This window comes from Apodemus sylvaticus, chromosome 5 (genome assembly GCF_947179515.1).
Source record: "Apodemus sylvaticus chromosome 5, mApoSyl1.1, whole genome shotgun sequence".
Classification (NCBI taxonomy): Eukaryota; Metazoa; Chordata; class Mammalia; order Rodentia; family Muridae; genus Apodemus; species Apodemus sylvaticus.
In genome coordinates, this window is record NC_067476.1 from 135,847,256 (window position 1) to 135,864,743 (window position 17,488).

Consider the following 17,488-nt stretch of genomic DNA (forward strand, 5'->3'; position numbering starts at 1 on the left):
CCTCTTTGTTTTTGTTTTATTCCTCTGTTTTATGGTTTATTTGTTGGGAAACAGATTTATCCTACAGAGTTTCTGTCGTCTTCCCCCTTGTGTCTCCCATCTTAGATTTAACTTGCTTTTGCTAATAGCGCAAGGATGTCTTCACAATGGGTCTCAATGCCCTACAGCAGTAGGTTCTGGATAGGTAGCTAGGCAAGAACTAGAAATGAAAAGCATCCAGATTAGAAAGAGGTAAAGCCATCTACACACAGATGACAGAACTAGAAAATCATAAGACATCCATAAAGAAGTACTAGACCTGGCCAGGGAGTGAGTACCTTGGGTTTTCAGATAGAGGACTGATCTGCAGAAACTATCGATATCTTAATATATCAGCTGATTAACATCCAAAGTGAAACTAACATGGTAGTTCTGCTTATAGAAGCACCAAAAAAAAGCAGGTGTAAATATTACAAAAAATAGGCCTCCCTCACCCCTATGCAGCACTTAAACTCTGAAAGCAAGTTGAAAGAAACTAAGGAAGGTTTAAAAATGAAGACATTTTTTTGTTAACAGCTTGGAGGACCTAGTATTGTTAAGATGCAAAGCTCTCCTCAGTGATCTGTAGATTCAGTCCAGTCCTCTTCAAAATCCCTGCCAGTTTTGTCACAGAGTCTGATAAGATAATCTGCATATCTGGGTGAACTTCCCCAAAAAAAAAAAACAGTAGGAGATCCACACTTCCTAATTCCAGAACTTACCATAAAGCCGCAGTCCATTGAGCCTGGATCGCGCTGGCAGAAAGTCGCTTATAGCAGTCACCGAATAGAATCAAGAGCCCAGAAATAAACCTGCATGTTGAGGGTAAATCTCTTTTCCAATTTAAAATCATTGCTGGGAAAGTTTGTATTATATAAAGCTTCCCATCTTAGCTATTTATTTTTCGTGTGTAGTTGAACGTCGTTTAGGACATTCACCACATTTGCTGCCGTCATAACCACATCTGCAGAACCTGCATATTTTCCAAACTATGCCTTACCCAGCTCAGCCCCCGGAAGCCACCACGGCTTTCTGCATTTGGCTATTCTGGGTATTTCATGAGTATAGCTGCAGGGTATCCTTACACGGTGTCCTGAAGGGTCACCTGTGTGGCAGTGTGAGTTGGTCCTTCATTGCACTCATTTTTTTTTTAAATAAAGTAACTGCTTTATACATATTTTTATGTAGGCAACTGGCTGTATCCTGTAGGAACACATATTTCCCATAGTAGTTCCAGCTGAACACAAGAGCAATCTTAATTTCCTTGCAAAAGCAAAGACATTAGGTTGCAAGTATTAAATCATAGATACAAAATCCTCAGTACAGCACCTGATTCAGTGAGGCCAGCAAAACCGAGGCACTGCTGGTCCTGGTCATCTCAGCGTTTCTGTCTCTCCTTGGGGCCTGGGTCTCCCCCGTTGCTGGTCAAGGCTGAGTATACGTTATTATATGTGTGTGCCATGTTTCACTTACTCATCTGTCCCTGACCACGGCTGTGCCTGCGTTCTGACATCACAAATAATGGTGCCACGAACACAAGCATACACATAGCTCCAGCAGAGCCTGCAGTTAGGAGTTTTAAGACTACAGTAGAAGTGTACGGTTACAGCGTCTGCTCTTTCTCCTTTGCGATGCTGGGCCTTGACCTTGAAGCCCTGTGTGTGCCAGGCAAGTGTTGTCCCACTGAGTGGCATTTCTGACTTCCTAGTGGCTGTGATTTGCCTTTTCTTGAAAGTCGGTGGTGAGTGAATTGTGCTTAGTGGGAATTTGTTTATCTTTGGAACAAAATCAATTTAAGTATAATTGTCCACTTTTGAGTCGGGTTGCTTGTTTCTTGAGACTCAGTTTCTAGATTTCCCTGTTTATTCTGGATACTAATCTTCTATCAGATATGCGGCTTACAGATTTTTTTCTTCCATTCTTTAAGTTGTCTTTTTACCTTGTTGATAGTGTCCTTTGATTCAGAAGGTTTAGAAATTTTATGCAGTTCTTTTGTTTGATTTTTTTTTTTTCTTATTGCCTATGCTTTTGGTTTTTGTTTTGTTTTGCTTTTTTGCCTTGGAATGGATTTGGGTATGGGATGATAGCTCAGTGCTTAAGAGTGCGTTCTGCTCTTGTAGAGGATTCAAGTTCTAGGTCTATGAAATGGCTCATAACCATCTGTAACTCCAACTCCAGGAAATCAGGCTCCCTCTTCTGACCTCTGTGAACATCGTTCATACATAGCATATACATGCGCACGAGTGCACACACACACACACACACACACACACAAATCTTCATAAAAAGGGAAAGAATATAGGTGTGTACTCCCATAATTCCAGCAATCAGGAGGTTAATGTAGTAGAAGACCTGGCTGTGGGAGTTAACGCTGTCAGTGTTTCAGAGGACTATGTGGTGGTAAATCGTCATGACCTTGTGTCTTAGTTAGGGTTTCTGTTGCTGTGAAGAGACACCAGGACCACGGCAACTCTTATAAAGGAACACGTCTAATTGGGGCTTACAGTTTCAGAGGCTTGGTCTGTTATGGTCATGACAGGAAGCTTGGCAGAGAGCAAGCTGACGCAGAGCTGGAGGAGGAGCTGAGAGTCCCACACCCAGATCTGCAGGCAGCAGGAAGTCAACTGGCTTGTTGCAAACCAAGCCCGCCCTCAAAGTGATATACCTATCCGCCAAGGCCACACCTACTCCAGAAGGCCTTACCTCCAGCTAGTGCCCCTCCCTCCACTCCCTATGGGCCAAGTGTTCAAACACATGATGAGTCTTTGGGGCCCATTTCTATCCAAATCACCACACCTTGTATGGGGGCAGCAGTATTTTGACAATTAAAAAAGCAAAAAAGAAACAACAGAAAAAAAATAGGTACATTGAATTTCATCAGAATGATACTTCCGCAGCTCGTTGGGTCTGCTCACTATACGTTGGTTGGTGGCCGGGTGCGATGAAGCATTTGTAACTATCGAACTCTTCTTTTCTCTGTAGGGATCTTACTATGTACGTAGCCCTGGCCGGCCTTGCACTGGGAACCCTCTTACTTTAACCTCCTGAGTGCTGGGATTACAGAAAGGGTCACCACACCCCACTAGATACATCTGATTTTGAATGGTCATCATTCGTAGGTTTTGAAATACCTGAAAACTTTCACTTCTGTGCATTGATTAATATTAAGTTGTACTTGAATTTTCAGTCTGAAAGAAATCAGACTCAAGGTTTAAATGCTTTCGGTTTGCTGGAGGAGCAGTAGTAAATAATGCTGAAATGTCACCTCTGCTTTTGCTTGCAGCTGGGGTTGGACTTGGAGGAACTGGAGGAGATAGAGGAGGATGCCGGCCTCGGAAATGGTGGCCTGGGGCGCCTGGCAGGTAATCTGGTCTTGCATCCTGTTGGCTTGGTGGGAGGTCATAGGGCAAGGCCAACGTCACCTGTGCTTCTGACGCCCATCTATCACCATACACTGGTCCCCCTCAGAGACACGGGGAAATGTGTGTCAAAATCTTTGCCATCATTAAAAAAAAATGGGAAATGTACATTGTCTTCCAGCCATGTTTGTCAGCATTGGGTCAGTGATGCCAAGAAGGTTCCCATAGCTCCCCTCCCCCAACTTTTTAGGATTCAAAAGCCAGTGCCTTAGGAGTATTGCCCATGCCCAGTGAGCTTTTGTTAGAATAGGACCAGGCTTTGGGCTACACTGCTTTGTGTGGTTACCATCTTTGAGAACATCCCCAAGTGTCATTTACTTCTTTGAGTATTTTACAGACTTTTGGGGGCAGGACAAGCTAGGTAAAGAACGTAGAAGCTGAAATAGCAATCTGGCTTTGTGGTGGGCTGAGGGAGGGAGGAAGGGTATCCAGGCCCAGCCTTTGTGGAAGTTGACTTTTTATAAACTGAGATATGCCTTAAAGTATATGTGTGTGTTTTCAGATGTTAACTCAGTTCTTTGCGATTTCTAAGGCATCATGTTTCTTTCAAATAAAACTTTACTTGAATCTACATAAATGACTTGTCAGCCAGGCCTAGTGGCGCAAATCTCAGCACTGGGGAGGCAGAGACAGTGGATCTTTGAGTTGAAGGCCAGCCTGGTCTAAAAAGCCAGGACTGGTTACACTGAGAAACCATGTTTTGAAAAATCAAAGAAAAAGAAATGACTTGCTCTGCCCACCCCACCCGCTTCGGGTCTGAGCAGGCTCGGTGTCTTAGACTCCACTCTTCAGCCACTCTTGGCCCATCCCTCCATGACACGTGGCCGTCACTAGTGCCTTCATCTGTGGACTCAGAGCCTGTGTTCCTTCCTGAATGTTCTTTAATAAGGTTTGCAACAGTCAGGTGATCTCTGCACCTCTGCTCTTGGGGTGGCGCACCTCTGCTTCCTCGGTGCCCGCTGCAGTGTTTACATGTTCCTCCATGCCAGGCACCTTTCCTTGTCACCTGTCCTGCGTGGCCTGAACCTGGATGCTGCCTCCTCCCTGCCAGCCCCCTCCTCCTCCCTGCCAGCCTCCTCCTCCTCCCTACCATCCCCCTCCTCCTCCCTGCCAGCCCCCTCCTCCTCCCTGCCAGCCCCCTCCTCTTCCCTGCCAGCCCCCTCCTCCTCCCTGCCAGCCCCCTCCTCCTCCCTGCCAGCCTCCTCCTCTTCCCTGCCAGCCCCCTCCTCCTCCCTGCCAGCCCCCTCCTCCTCCCTGCCAGCCCCCTCCTCCTCCCTGCCAGCCCCCTCCTCCTCCCTGCCAGCCCCCTCCTCCTCCCTGCCAGCCTCCTCCTCTTCCCTGCCAGCCCCCTCCTCCTCCCTGCCAGCCCCCTCCTCCTCCCTGCCAGCCTCCTCTTTGGCCTGCCCTGAGTCCAGGATGGCTTGATTGGTCTGTTTCTTTCCCAGATCGAGTCTAGCACAGGTGTCCAGGCCTTCCTCATTCCTCTCCCTTGCTAAGGTTTGCATTTGGTGAATCAGATGTATATTTTACTTGCTGGTGTTCCCCGTGGTACCCTCTGTATTTTCCCCCTCCTTTTTTTTTTCTGGTTGTCTGCTTTGAGAAAAGATCTCACTGTACAGCGCAGGCTAGCCTGGAACTCACTATGTAGACTAGGCTGGCCTCAAATCCACCAAGCTCCACCTTTCTATGCCCCCTGGATGCTGGGATTGAAGGCATGCACCATCATTCCTGGCCCAAGTCGGAAACTTGACACAGCTTTTTTCTGCACTTTTATCCAAAACACTTGGACTTTTATTTCTTTCTCAGAAAGTTCTTTTTTAAGGCTGAGTTTTCAAGAAAGATGATAGTGTGTATGAGTGTTCTGTTGGCATCACATGGATATATGTGCACTGCATGCATATGTGCTGACTGCAGAGGTCAGAAGAGGGAGGGCATCAGATTCCCTGGAAGTGGAATTCAGGACAGTTGTAAGCCATCTTGTGGGTGATGGGAAGTCAACCTGGATTGTTTGCAACAACAACCAATATTCTCAACCGCAGAACCACCCCTCCAGCCTCTCTCAAGAGGTTTGGGTTGGAACAAAACGAGAGCCCCATTTGCTGACGTGCTGCTCCAGCTAATGTTGCAGACCCTAGTGGGACTCTGCAGCATGGGTGTTCAGTATCCTGAGCTATGAAGTACACATCAGTGGCCTGGCTTCTGTGGCTTATTCCCACAGATAGAGGCTCAGATGAGTCCCTGCTGTCTGTCGGTTTAGAGTGCACAGAAATTAAGTCTCAGCACATTTAAGAGCAAGTTGACAGTGGGAAGACTTGACCAGGGTCTCTGGGAGTCCTCACTTGTACCCTGATCTTGGGTGAGGGGACTGCAGTGTGCCTTTTGTGAAACCCACGGTTGCTGTGGTTATCATCCCTGGCTCCCTGTCACCTCCCTGGCCAAATCCCAGTGGAACCTTGGTGTCCAGGAGTCAGTTCTGTTCATGGATTGTGATTTTTTTTTTCCATTGGGTTTTTCAGCCTGCTTCCTTGATTCGATGGCCACCCTGGGTCTAGCTGCGTACGGCTACGGAATCCGCTATGAATTTGGAATTTTCAACCAAAAGATTGTCAATGGCTGGCAGGTGGGTGACTTTAGATGTGTCCATCATTTTCCAGTCCTCATTCCTACATGGAAGTGAGTGTGCTCCGCACTCCGTGGAGAGAGCTGACTAGTTCTCAACACAGGACAGCAGGAAGCAGCCGGCTCTGGCGAGGCTGGTCCTGTGTGAGTCTGTGGCAAACAGCTTCTATGTGGCTACAGGAAGTCATGTGGGAAGATGCACAGGTTCATTTGAACTCCAGGAGACCCCAGGCGGGGCCACCAACAGTGGTGGGCAGGACACCACAAGCCCTGTGCTGGTGTCCAGGGACGGATTGTACATGGGGCAAGGGTCTTTCTGCCGGGGTTCATCCTCTAGGACAACTGGATAACTAGAAAAGCAAAGGTGAGGATGGTGACTCGTGCCTGTAATTCTGGCCCTCCGAGAGGCCAGAGGCAGGAGGATTGCCACAGGTTTTGAGTTCTAAGCCAGCTAGGCCTAGGAAGAACCTGTTCCAAAACAATATAACCTTGTCTACACTAGAACAAAAGCAATTATTATACCCTAGGTTCCCACCCTCTGCCTTCAGCACCACTGAGGCAGCGATTGGATAGCAACAAGTGGCAGGCAGGCCGTGGCCTGTGTGGGGCCATGGCCTGTGGAGCTCTCTGGTGGAAGGACTGGGGATCCTGGCCTAAGGGTGGGCCTGCTGCTGCCTGCATTTGGGAGGGTGCTGCTTCTGTAGCTGACTTTGATTACTCCATAGGACACACTAGCTATGGCACTGAAAAGTTTTAGTGATAGACCAGGGACTGCTGCCGTAATGTCAATAGGCGGGATTGATCACCATGTACAGAATAAAGAGATAGATGAATAGCAACTGGAACTGTGTCAATTTCCTGAACATCTCAGATACACTTCTGTAGAAATTCCTTATTTCTGTGCAAACCATTTAGAAAAAAAAAAAAAAAAATAGTCCCGCCAGGGAGGATGCAGCTCATTGGTCGAGTACTTGCCTACCATGCACAGCTCAGTCCCGAGCACTTCATCAAGTAAGCATGGTGGCTTACTCTTGTAATCCCAAAACTTGAGAGGAAACAGTAAGATCAGGAGTTCAAGGTCACCCTCAGCTACAGGTTGAGTTTGAGGTCGGCCTGAGCTATATGAGACTATCTCAAGACAAAGTAAAGCAAACAAACCCTTCAGAGTAACGCGTTGGGACTTTTTAGTTCAGAGGGAAACCCACCTGTTTCACTCAAATTTTTAGGTTCCAGATGGGAGTGGGTTTTGCATACTCACTGACCTAGGTCTGGGCAAATGGTTGATTTGATTATGGCTTGTCTAGACAGCAGCAACATCTGGAGAGATGTGTTTTCGGCCTTCCCCTGGGATACCTCTAGGCCATATCTCAGTCCCCTGGGACACACAGATTTTTTGCCCTGTGTCTTTAGGGCTTGCTTTTTTTTTTTTTTTAAAGACAAGGCCTCATATAGCTCAGGCTGGCCTCTAACTCACTAGAAGCTGAGGCTCACTTTGAATCTTTCATTTTCCTGTTTCTGTCTCCAAGTGCAATAGTTAACAGGAGTGTTCCATCTGCTTGTTGCCTAACTGCACCATGGGCTCCATTTTTCCCATTTGCCACTGTGTGTGTGTGTGTGTGTGTGTATGTGTGTGTCTTCTTTAAGATTTACCCATAATGCAAGGCTAACAGTCCTTCATTTGGGTGATTTTTAGTGTCCTTTAATTTAGGTGCATTTTTCTGAATTGTGCAGGACTTTGTGACTTTAGTAGTGCATGTGACCTGACTGGGTTGGAACTTTTGACTGGGTTTTTGGTGCCAGGCACTGTACAATCTCTGCATTTGGCACGCCCAGGTCAAGGGCGGGGTTATCTTGTTGGTATTGTCTTGCCCATACTGAGAATTTCCTTCCTGACTCTCCCTCCAGGTTGAAGAAGCTGATGACTGGCTGCGCTATGGCAACCCGTGGGAGAAAGCACGGCCAGAGTACATGCTGCCTGTGCACTTCTACGGGAGGGTGGAGCACACGCCTGACGGGGTCCTCTGGCTGGACACACAGGTGTGGGTCTGGCCCAGGGGCACACTGCTGCTGAACCCCAGGCCTGCTGTCTCAGTCAGGGTTTTACCGCTGTGAACAGACACCATGAGCAAGGCAACTCTTATAAAGGGCAACATTTAATTAGAGCTGGCTGACAGGTTCAGAGGTCCAGTCCAGTATCATCAAGGCGGGAACATGTCAGCATCCAGGCAGCCATGGTGCAGGCAGAGCTGAGAGTGCTGCATCTTCATCTGAAGGCTGCTAGTGGAAGACTGACTTCCAGACAGCTAGGAGTAGGGTCTTAAAGCCCATGCCCACAGTGACACACCTACTCCAACAAGGCCACACCTTCAAATAGTGCCACTCTCTAGGCCAAGTCTATATACAGACTATCACAGCAGCCCTAAGAGCCTTGTTGTCACCTTGACTTCATCTTGGGAGGGTAGCATACTGTTTCCTCGGGGGACTTAAGGTAAAACCCAAGGAAGGGTTTATCTCTCGCATCCGTCAGTACTTACACATTGGTGGGTGCTCCTCGGAATGGAATATATGCGCCTCACACAGCAGTCTCATAGTTCACCAGTGCTGTGTGTTGGGGTTGATGCTCACAGCCAGAATGTTCTTGTGCTGCGGGATGACACGGTGCTAGTGCATCATGTCCTGACTGGGAGACAGGCCCAGGAGGAGGAGAACAGCTCCTAGGTTAGTCATGGCGTACTGACTACTGCTGTTGTCTGTTGTCATGAGCCATGGCTCTACGGTGTCTGAGCTAGCCGAGCTCCAGGTGGGTGTGCCAGCTGCTTTGATTAGTGTTCCTCCCTCCTTCCCTCCCAGGTGGCCCCGTTTGTGGTGCTGGTCTGGGAAGAGGTAGTTTAAGAGGGCAAATCAACTCCAGGGCTGGGCGCACATACCTTGGTCCCCGGAGAAGGGGAAGGCACAAGGTAAGAATAGTGAACCTTAGTTATCCGTGATGTAGGAGGATGAGTAAACATGGAGGCCTGGTGGCCGGGTAAATTGCTTGATATTTTAAAATATAGTTCTGAATAGCACACCTGGAGTCATAGTAGTTTAGAGCCAGTGTATGCAGGCCACACACATTTAAAAAAAAAAAAAGAGTGGTTTTTAACTTGAAAAAGCAGAGAAGCAATCCTGTGTTCTGAATGTGTGTGCTTGTGATACTTGTGTCTACGTACGTGGTGAGAGCCTTAGCTCTGAAGTCCGTAGACAGGGGAGTTGAGTGGTTGGACCTGTCCCCCTTAAGATGAGCATGGATAGACAGGAGTCAACCCTGGCAGCAAGTAGAAAGACAACAGTGATGCCAGTGTCCATCCTGGAGAGCGGGATGCACTGTCCTCTTAAGCTTGTTAGAGCTGGCTGACTTGCAGAGCTGCTAGGCTGGCTTAGCAGGGAAGGAGCATGGCAGAGTGCTGTTTCTGTCTGGGCTGATTTGGGTGCCCAGAGGGTGTAGCCAAGGCAACCAACTAGAGGAGCATTGCCAAAGATGTTGGGAAGTGAAGGTGGGTGTCGAGCTAGCCAGAGCCTGGACGTGCACCAGCGGGAGAACGTGGGTGTGTCAGGGAGAGGGGAGGCGCCCGTGCTGTGGCACCTTGAAAGGCCAGTATGGGAAGATTGTTCAACTGATGCCAGCCCTGAAGTACGTGAATCCGGGAGGCATATGTGTGTGGGGGAAGACGTCAGAGCATGGCTGCCAACCCTCTCAGATGGCTTTGCTCAGGGTGGCCGACAGCACCTTGAGAGTGAAGAGGAGACAGGCAGCAGGTGGGACCATGGAAACAGGGAGATGGGCTGTGGGGACTAAGGGATCTTTGCTGACTCGGTCCTGAGTCTGCTTTCTTACTCATGACCAGGTGGTGCTCGCCATGCCCTACGACACCCCGGTGCCTGGGTACAAGAACAACACCGTCAACACCATGAGGCTCTGGTCTGCCAAGGCGCCCAATGACTTCAAGCTGAAGGACTGTGAGTCCCCGCCACGGCTCCAGAACTTGTCTGTCTAAATGGTTTATCCAAACACTGGGCCCTCACGGCTCCTGCCCTCTCCTTGTGCTCTGCGCTGGGAGGGAGGGGGTTGTGTCATGAGGTGTGCGGCCCTTACAGCCCCTGTGCAAACGAGAGTTAGGGTGGACAGGATGCCAGACTCCAGCTTTCGAGGGTCATAGTCATTGAGACCACATGTCCCCGAGAAAAGAGAGAGGGTTTGTAGTATACAGTGGAAATGTGGTACTGAGAGGGGAGATGGATCCTCTGCTGAGGATGAGGGTGGCGGGGGCCCAAGGCCACCTCAGGCTTCTCCAGGAAGCTGCTGAGCAGCTGTAGCAGCCTCACATCACACGACCATCGGGCCTGAGGGGGCTGCTCTGATGGGGCTCTCTCTGTCTCTCCCTAGTCAACGTTGGCGACTACATCGAAGCTGTCCTGGACAGGAACTTGGCTGAGAACATCTCCAGGGTCCTGTATCCCAATGACAATGTGAGTGACTCTTGTGACTCTCGTTGAAGGGTAGACATGCAAGCTGGAGACCCTGTGTGTCAATGGGGTGGTCGCACCCATCTGGCTGCACTGCCCGGGTATGTTTAGAAAATTGTTACCACATGCCTGTCACATGCTAGGCAGTGACAGCTGAATCCTCTGCTCCCACCTGGGCCCAGTGTCTGTTGGCTCGTTACGGTTGCAGGAGCCCTGGAAGGGTGGAGCCTGTATTTAGCATGTCCAAGGCCCTGGGCTCAGACCCCAACCCCAAAAAGTAAACCAAAAAAAAAAAAAAAATTCAGAATTTGCCTATCTTGATTGGTGGTGAGCTCTTTAAAGTGTAATTTTTCTTTCCTCAAAGTTTTATGTGCATAGAGTAGAGAGGGTATTGGGGAGCCAAACCAAGTGTTCCTGTCCCTTAAGACCAGATACACTCCAGAACTTCAGGGGTGGGGTGTCTGTCTTGAGAACTGGTTCTGAGTAACTGCTGCTCCTCATCTCTGGACTTGTCACTGTCACCGATAGACCAGACACCTTATAACCAGGTGACCCTGTGTACCAGGCGGACTGGTTTTGACCATGCACTCTTCTAGCCTACCACATTGAGTCGGGCACCTGACCTGGTACTCTGGAAGGTTAAGAAAGACCCCAGGGGGGTAGGGACAAGCAGATGCCGGGCCCCTCCCCCATCAGAGGCTTAGAGTCTTGTGTTGGTGGCGGGTGCTGCAATGAAGCTTGCTGCCTTGCAGTTCTTCGAGGGGAAGGAGCTGCGGCTGAAACAGGAGTACTTTGTGGTGGCTGCCACCCTGCAGGACATCATCCGAAGGTTCAAGTCTTCCAGGTTTGGCTGCCGGGACCCAGTGAGGACCTGTTTCGAGACGTTCCCAGACAAGGTCTGTGAAGGGAGTGAGCTCACTGTCACGGGGATGGGGGTTTCTTCCTTGTGTTTGGGAAGGGTAGAAGGAAGTTGGCATTGGTCCTAAGTCTCAGGGTCACTTCTAAAACCAGTGCAGCGCTTGTGTGTCAGAAGTGGAGGCAGGGAGGTCACTGTGAAAAGTTCCTGATGCATGTGGCAGGCTCACGGTGGCAATTCTAAACAAAGCTATCCCATCTGAGCTGAGGGGAAAGTGGCCTGTGAGGGTGCTGCATCCTGAAGCCCCTTCTGCACCTTCTCAGAGCATAGCTGCTCTTGGGACACATCTGCCCACAGGTTGCAGCTATGAGGGGACAGCTGGCTGCAGGGGACAGCTGGCCACAGAGCCAGCAGCATCCTCCTGGCCCCTCAGGCCCCCGAGCTCTCCAGAGTGCCCTGCTAGGCGGGCTCCTTCACACCCTGGGTCACACCCTGAGACCACTTCAGGTCTCAGGCGTGAGAACTAACCGCCCCCTGGTGAACTCTAGGTAGCCATCCAGCTGAACGACACCCATCCCGCGCTCTCCATCCCCGAGCTCATGCGGATCCTGGTGGATGTGGAGAAGGTAGACTGGGATAAGGTAAGTGTGAAAAAGGAGGACAGTGGCCTCCTTGGACCAGGGTCAGGTGACTGTTAGACCTCACGCTGTGCCCCACATGGTGATGGTGGGCTGAGCTAGGCCCAGGAAGCAGGGCCTTTCGCCCAGCTCAGGAGATCTGGGAAATTAACTTTGAGAGCATCCAGGCCGGCCACCCTACAGAGTACCTGGCTCTCGGAGATGGCTGCTCTATTGGATAGAGGCACAGTGAGGGCAAGGACGGTGGGACAGAAGAGACAAGGGCAAAGATTCTGGAGATACTGTACATGCTCTCCCTCGAGGGTTGGCTAGGCATGGTGGCACACGCCTTTACTCCCAGCACTGGGGAGGCAGAGGCAGGTGGCTTGCTATGAATTGGAGGCTAGCCTCATCTAATAGTGAGCTTCTGGCCAGCCAGGGCTACATAGTGATACTCTGTTTCAAAACATCAACAAAACAAAGCAACCTAGAAGTGTGGAGCTTTCAGGAACCTATTAGCTGCCAGTAGGTTGAAGCCAGGAAATAAAAAGTTCAAACCCAGCCTGGGCTACATAGAGATGTATGTATTTGAAGTTTGTATTTAGAACATTTGTATTTGAAGATGGTCTGGAGGTTCCATTTTCCTTGGTCCTCATCTTTGGTATAGCAGCATCTTGTTGGTTGGCTTTAAGGAGATCACCAGATACCCATAAGCCAGTTTTTTTGTTCCTTTTCGGAAACCGGAGTCCCTCTCTGGCCCGATGGTGTATACTCCCCTTGAGGCCATACCCTGCGGCACTGTGGGTGTCAGGTGGTTTAATAGAAACTAGCGGGAAAACAGCTCCATTGTCTGATAGTTCACTAACTGCTGGAGTGATTACAAAGGAGTAATTAAAAGGTCATTATTAGCGCCTGGGAATAGGGCCATTTGTGTATCTTTACAGCAGGTGACTAGGCTGAGCTGATCACATGCCTGGAGAGCAGAGAACAGGCATGAGGACTCCAGTGTGTCTGTGTGATATCTGCTGTTCTCAATGCGTAGGCCTGGGAGATCACCAAGAAGACCTGTGCCTACACCAACCACACTGTGCTGCCCGAGGCCCTGGAGCGCTGGCCAGTGTCTATGTTTGAGAAGCTGCTGCCGCGGCACCTGGAAATAATCTACGCCATCAACCAGAGGCACTTGGATGTGAGCGTGGGTTGTGAGCAGGGGGACTGGGCAGTAGCACACGACAGCCCCACCGCATTGGCCTCATCTTACCTAGCAGAAGAGCTATGTCCTGCGAGGGCTGAAGACTGTCTCCAGGCAGAGCTCCCGGCTGCCCTGGGAGACCCCTGCTCTGTGCATGGGAAGCATGCATGCAGATCTTGTTAGAAAGGTCCACTCTGAGCAGGCTGCGAATCTGAGTGTCTTTCCTGGAGGTGTGCTGACAGCTCCAGGCAGCTCAGAAACAGAACCTGCCTGCCCTTTTACCTACAGAGAGGGTGTGGCACGCGATCAGAGAAAGCTCTGGTTTGGGTAACTGCCGTGCCTTTGCACGTGTTGTAGTGTAGGGGATGAGTCCAGGTCATTGAGTTTGCTGTATCTTCATTCTATCACTGAGCCGTACCCCAGCCTTTTTGTGACTTCTTCAACCTTTTGGAGGAGAGAACGGCTACCCCCCTAATGAAGTATAGCCTCCTGCTGCTCAGGTAAACAGCAGTCACACATGGCCTCGCTCTTTCCTCATAAACCGATGGCACTCCACTACCCCACTGGTGTCCTGACTTTTTTCACACACAATAGTCTGATAGGTACCAGGACCTTACATGGGTGAAATATTTGACTCAGGGCCCCCATGAATGCGTCTGAGCTAGGATTTGGGTGAAGGCACTGGGGTCAGTGGCCTGGTGTCAGGGGCACTGGTGTTCAGGGCTGATTGTCACAGCTTGGCGGCAGTGGGCCCTCCCATAGGCATGCTGGGCTGTCCCCAGGCACTAGGAAGCACCTCAGTTGCTGTGGGCTGTTCAGCTCTGTGTTCTTGGCTTCAGCACGTGGCTGCCCTGTTTCCTGGGGACGTGGACCGCCTGCGGAGGATGTCTGTGATTGAGGAAGGGGACTGCAAGAGAATCAACATGGCACACCTGTGCGTGATCGGGTCCCACGCTGTGAACGGGGTGGCCAGGATTCACTCCGAGATCGTGAAGCAGTCTGTGTGAGTAGGAGGGGGGCTCCGCTCCGATGCCCAGCCTAACTCTGATCTGTCCACCACACATACCATAACCAAGGTTTGGCATATAGCCCCTCTACCACTACCACTGTGGGCATGATGAAGGTGCCCAAAGTCCCCACCGTATCACACACCAGTATATTGTTCACAGGTGACTTGATGGGTGACATTGGACAGACATCTTGGCTGCCAGAGTCACTCCCCCTGTGCTCCTGCCTTTTTGGTCAAGTGTCAAGGTGCATCTGCTGCAGGTTGGGTACTGTGGATGCCTCACCGAGTGCCCTTCTGTCCTTCTGGGCCCTGCAGTGAGGAGTATGATACCACTAAGGGTTTTCTTACTCCCGTTCCTTTTTTTTGCTTGTTTTTGGTTTTTTTATGTTTTTTGTGTTTTTTTTTTTTTTTTTTTTGCTTTTTTTTTTTGCTTTTTTTCAGTGGCGTGCTGAGTACCCACCACAATCGCCAGTCAGAGCAGCACCCTGGGTGAGCATTTCTTAGCCACGTCCATCAGCGAGCGAGCCCTCCTGTGTTCTGGGGCTTGGCCCAGCGCCTTGTATATTCCTCTCCACACCAGACTTCTGAGGCAGGTGCCTTCATAGGATACGGGTGTGGAAAGTGAGCCCCAGGGTGTAAGCTCTGAGGCCTACTCAGTCTCCACTCTCATGATCTTGTCCGTTCGTTCTAGATCTGTCTGGAGACAGTCAAGTCCTAACACACAGAACACTCTAGTGACACAGGCCCTCAGCCACACGTGGCGGGCACATTCTGCCTCTGTGCCACGTCTGCAGCTTTCAGTGCCAGTACATGTGCTTCAGAAACTCAAGCAGCTGAGCTCCAGGGCCTCTCAGTAAAGATCGTATACTTTTTGGATTGTGTGGTTAAAAACAGCGCTTGCGACAAGTCCTTGCTTTCTGTGTTCATAGCTTTAAGGACTTTTATGAGCTGGAGCCGGAGAAGTTCCAGAACAAGACTAACGGCATCACGCCCCGCCGGTGGCTGCTGCTATGCAACCCGGGGCTGGCAGAAGTCATTGTGGAGGTGAGGCCCAGCCGTGCTTCGTGATCTGAGATACCAGGCCAGAGTCCGGAAAGAAGCCGTGGGCACAACTAAATCCCAGGAGGCTCACCAGGCTTTTCGCTGAGTGGCTGTCGAATGCGTGGGAAGATTCCTTTCATGTCCAACAGTGGCCCTGGGACATGAGCAGTAGACACCTCTCAGCACAGGATTATGGCCCAGCTCTGGTCTGTGTGCCAGCTCAAAAGCAGGCTTCAGAAAGGCCTGGGGTGTAGCCGAGTGACAGCCACCAGCTCGAGGACTAGATGAGGCTGTAACTCAAGCGTCTCATGTCCCTAATCACATGCTTTCATAGGTCAGACCCTGTGCTGCAGTCAGGATTGCAGGGTTGGCTTCCATATGCTTGAGGCCTCCTCCCCTGAAGGGCACGGTGCTCCGAGGCTGGGGAATGCAACCTTCCTGGGTCTCCGCTGGGGAGGAAGCTCTGGGAGAAGCCAGGGCAGCTTGAATCAGCTTCTCTGGGGACAGATCTGGTGCAGGATCCGTGCCCCCAAGGGATCTGGGAGCCAGTGGTGTCCATCCAGCATCAGGCATCTCATGGGAAGAGGCAAGGGCGACCACTTGCGGAAGCAGATAGCAGGAAGGCCCTTAATGGGATGCTTTGGAAATGGCTGTTGCTATGGTAATGAGAAGGAGCCTCTTTGCTCATGGTGGTGGAGGTTGGAAGAAAGAATCATTCTGCAGGTCCAAGGTATCACCTGTGACAGGGTGTCTCAAGCAGGAGATAGTGACAAGGCTTGTGAGTTTGCTGTGTCCAAATGGCTGTGTGTGACTCTGGGTCTGAGAGGAGTGGGTAGGAGGGCCCGGGAGAGCAGGAAGAGCCCATGAAAAGTAGGGTGAAGGGTGACAGACAGGTTTTGTGGCGACTGAGGCATGGTGAACAGAAGACGCCTGTCCTCTTAACCCAGAGAATCGGGGAAGGTTTCCTGACTGATCTGAGCCAGCTGAAGAAGCTGCTGCCACTGGTTGACGATGAGGCCTTCATCAGAGATGTAGCCACGGTCAAGCAGGTAGGCCTTCCTGTCCCACAGTTTGCTCCCCCTGCAAGGTCTGAGCACCTGGAAGACGGGTCAGGACCTCTCTCAGCTTTCTAGACAAGGACCCGTTTCTCTTTGGGGTCCTGTAACAGGTCGGTAAGTGCAGCCCAGCCGAGTGGGCCGTCAGCTCAGTGTGCTCCCCCATCAGCAGAGGCGAAGCCGCTAGTGGGCCGGGGCATTCTTTTTTCATCCGGGAGAGTTGAGGGGTTGTGGCCTCTGTTAGACCCTGGCCAGGTCACTGGCACCTCCAATACAACAGAACCTAAGGATGTCCCTCCACAGGGGCATGTGGCAAGGATGTTGGCCTCAGCATTTGGGTCAGCAGGGAGCCATGTCTTGGCTACCCAGGGTGGTGCAGTTTCCCACAGCCACTCTGTCTCACTCCCGCTGACCCTGCTGACGTTTTTGTGCCTGCCAGTCACACTCGTGGCTCCCTTTGGTTTTGTTCTCCTTGTCCTGCGTAGCTCAGGTCTGCACTAGGTCCTGGTTTTTCATTTGGTCGAATGGCCAGAAAGGCCATTTTCCTTGTCATCTGCTTTTCCCTACTCCCCACTCTCCTGATGCTATCAGTGTCCCCAGCTCTGCTCTCGAAGCCCCCAGTGTTGTCCATGCTGAGCCTGGGAGACAAGAGTCTCAGGTCAGGTGGAAAGTGGGAATGTGGGCAGCCTGGGAGAGCTTGCAGGGCTCCTGTGTCGGCATCGCCACCATCTTCTGTTTCTCAGGAAAACAAGCTGAAGTTCTCTGCCCAGCTAGAGAAGGAATACAAGGTGAAGATCAACCCTGCTTCCATGTTTGACGTGCACGTGAAGAGGATCCATGAGTACAAGCGGCAGCTGCTCAACTGCCTCCACATTATCACCCTGTACAACCGTGAGTTCCAGGGCGCCATCGCGCGACGTCGCCTGCCCTCGAGAGCCGCCGCTGGCCCGGGACTTAATCCTCATCCCCTGCCTTTCGTGTGTGTGTGTGTGTGTGTGTGTGTGTGTGTGTGTGTGTCTCTGTGTGTGTGTGTGTGTGTGTGTGTGTGTGTGTGTAAGAAATATGATAAGTTCTTTTGAACCACAGCTGGATTTTCTTGAGTTCTCATTATTGAAGACCCTACAATCCCTGGAACACAGGGCCTTTGGGTTATTTGCCG

General features: G+C 50.8%; 1 protein-coding gene across 1 annotated transcript in view; it reads left to right on the top strand.

Annotated features, from left to right (window-relative positions):
• Nucleotides 1-17,488, top strand: part of Pygb (glycogen phosphorylase B) — a 47,869-nt gene that overhangs the window by 17,760 nt on the left and 12,621 nt on the right. Inside the window, exons 3-14 of the mRNA XM_052183862.1 lie at nt 3,302-3,380; nt 5,954-6,057; nt 7,962-8,093; nt 9,941-10,052; nt 10,480-10,562; nt 11,312-11,455; nt 11,964-12,056; nt 13,075-13,221; nt 14,064-14,227; nt 15,163-15,277; nt 16,222-16,323; nt 17,073-17,220. Coding sequence (XP_052039822.1) covers nt 3,302-3,380; nt 5,954-6,057; nt 7,962-8,093; nt 9,941-10,052; nt 10,480-10,562; nt 11,312-11,455; nt 11,964-12,056; nt 13,075-13,221; nt 14,064-14,227; nt 15,163-15,277; nt 16,222-16,323; nt 17,073-17,220 — 1,423 coding nt within the window. The remainder of the gene's footprint in view (nt 1-3,301; nt 3,381-5,953; nt 6,058-7,961; nt 8,094-9,940; nt 10,053-10,479; nt 10,563-11,311; nt 11,456-11,963; nt 12,057-13,074; nt 13,222-14,063; nt 14,228-15,162; nt 15,278-16,221; nt 16,324-17,072; nt 17,221-17,488) is intronic.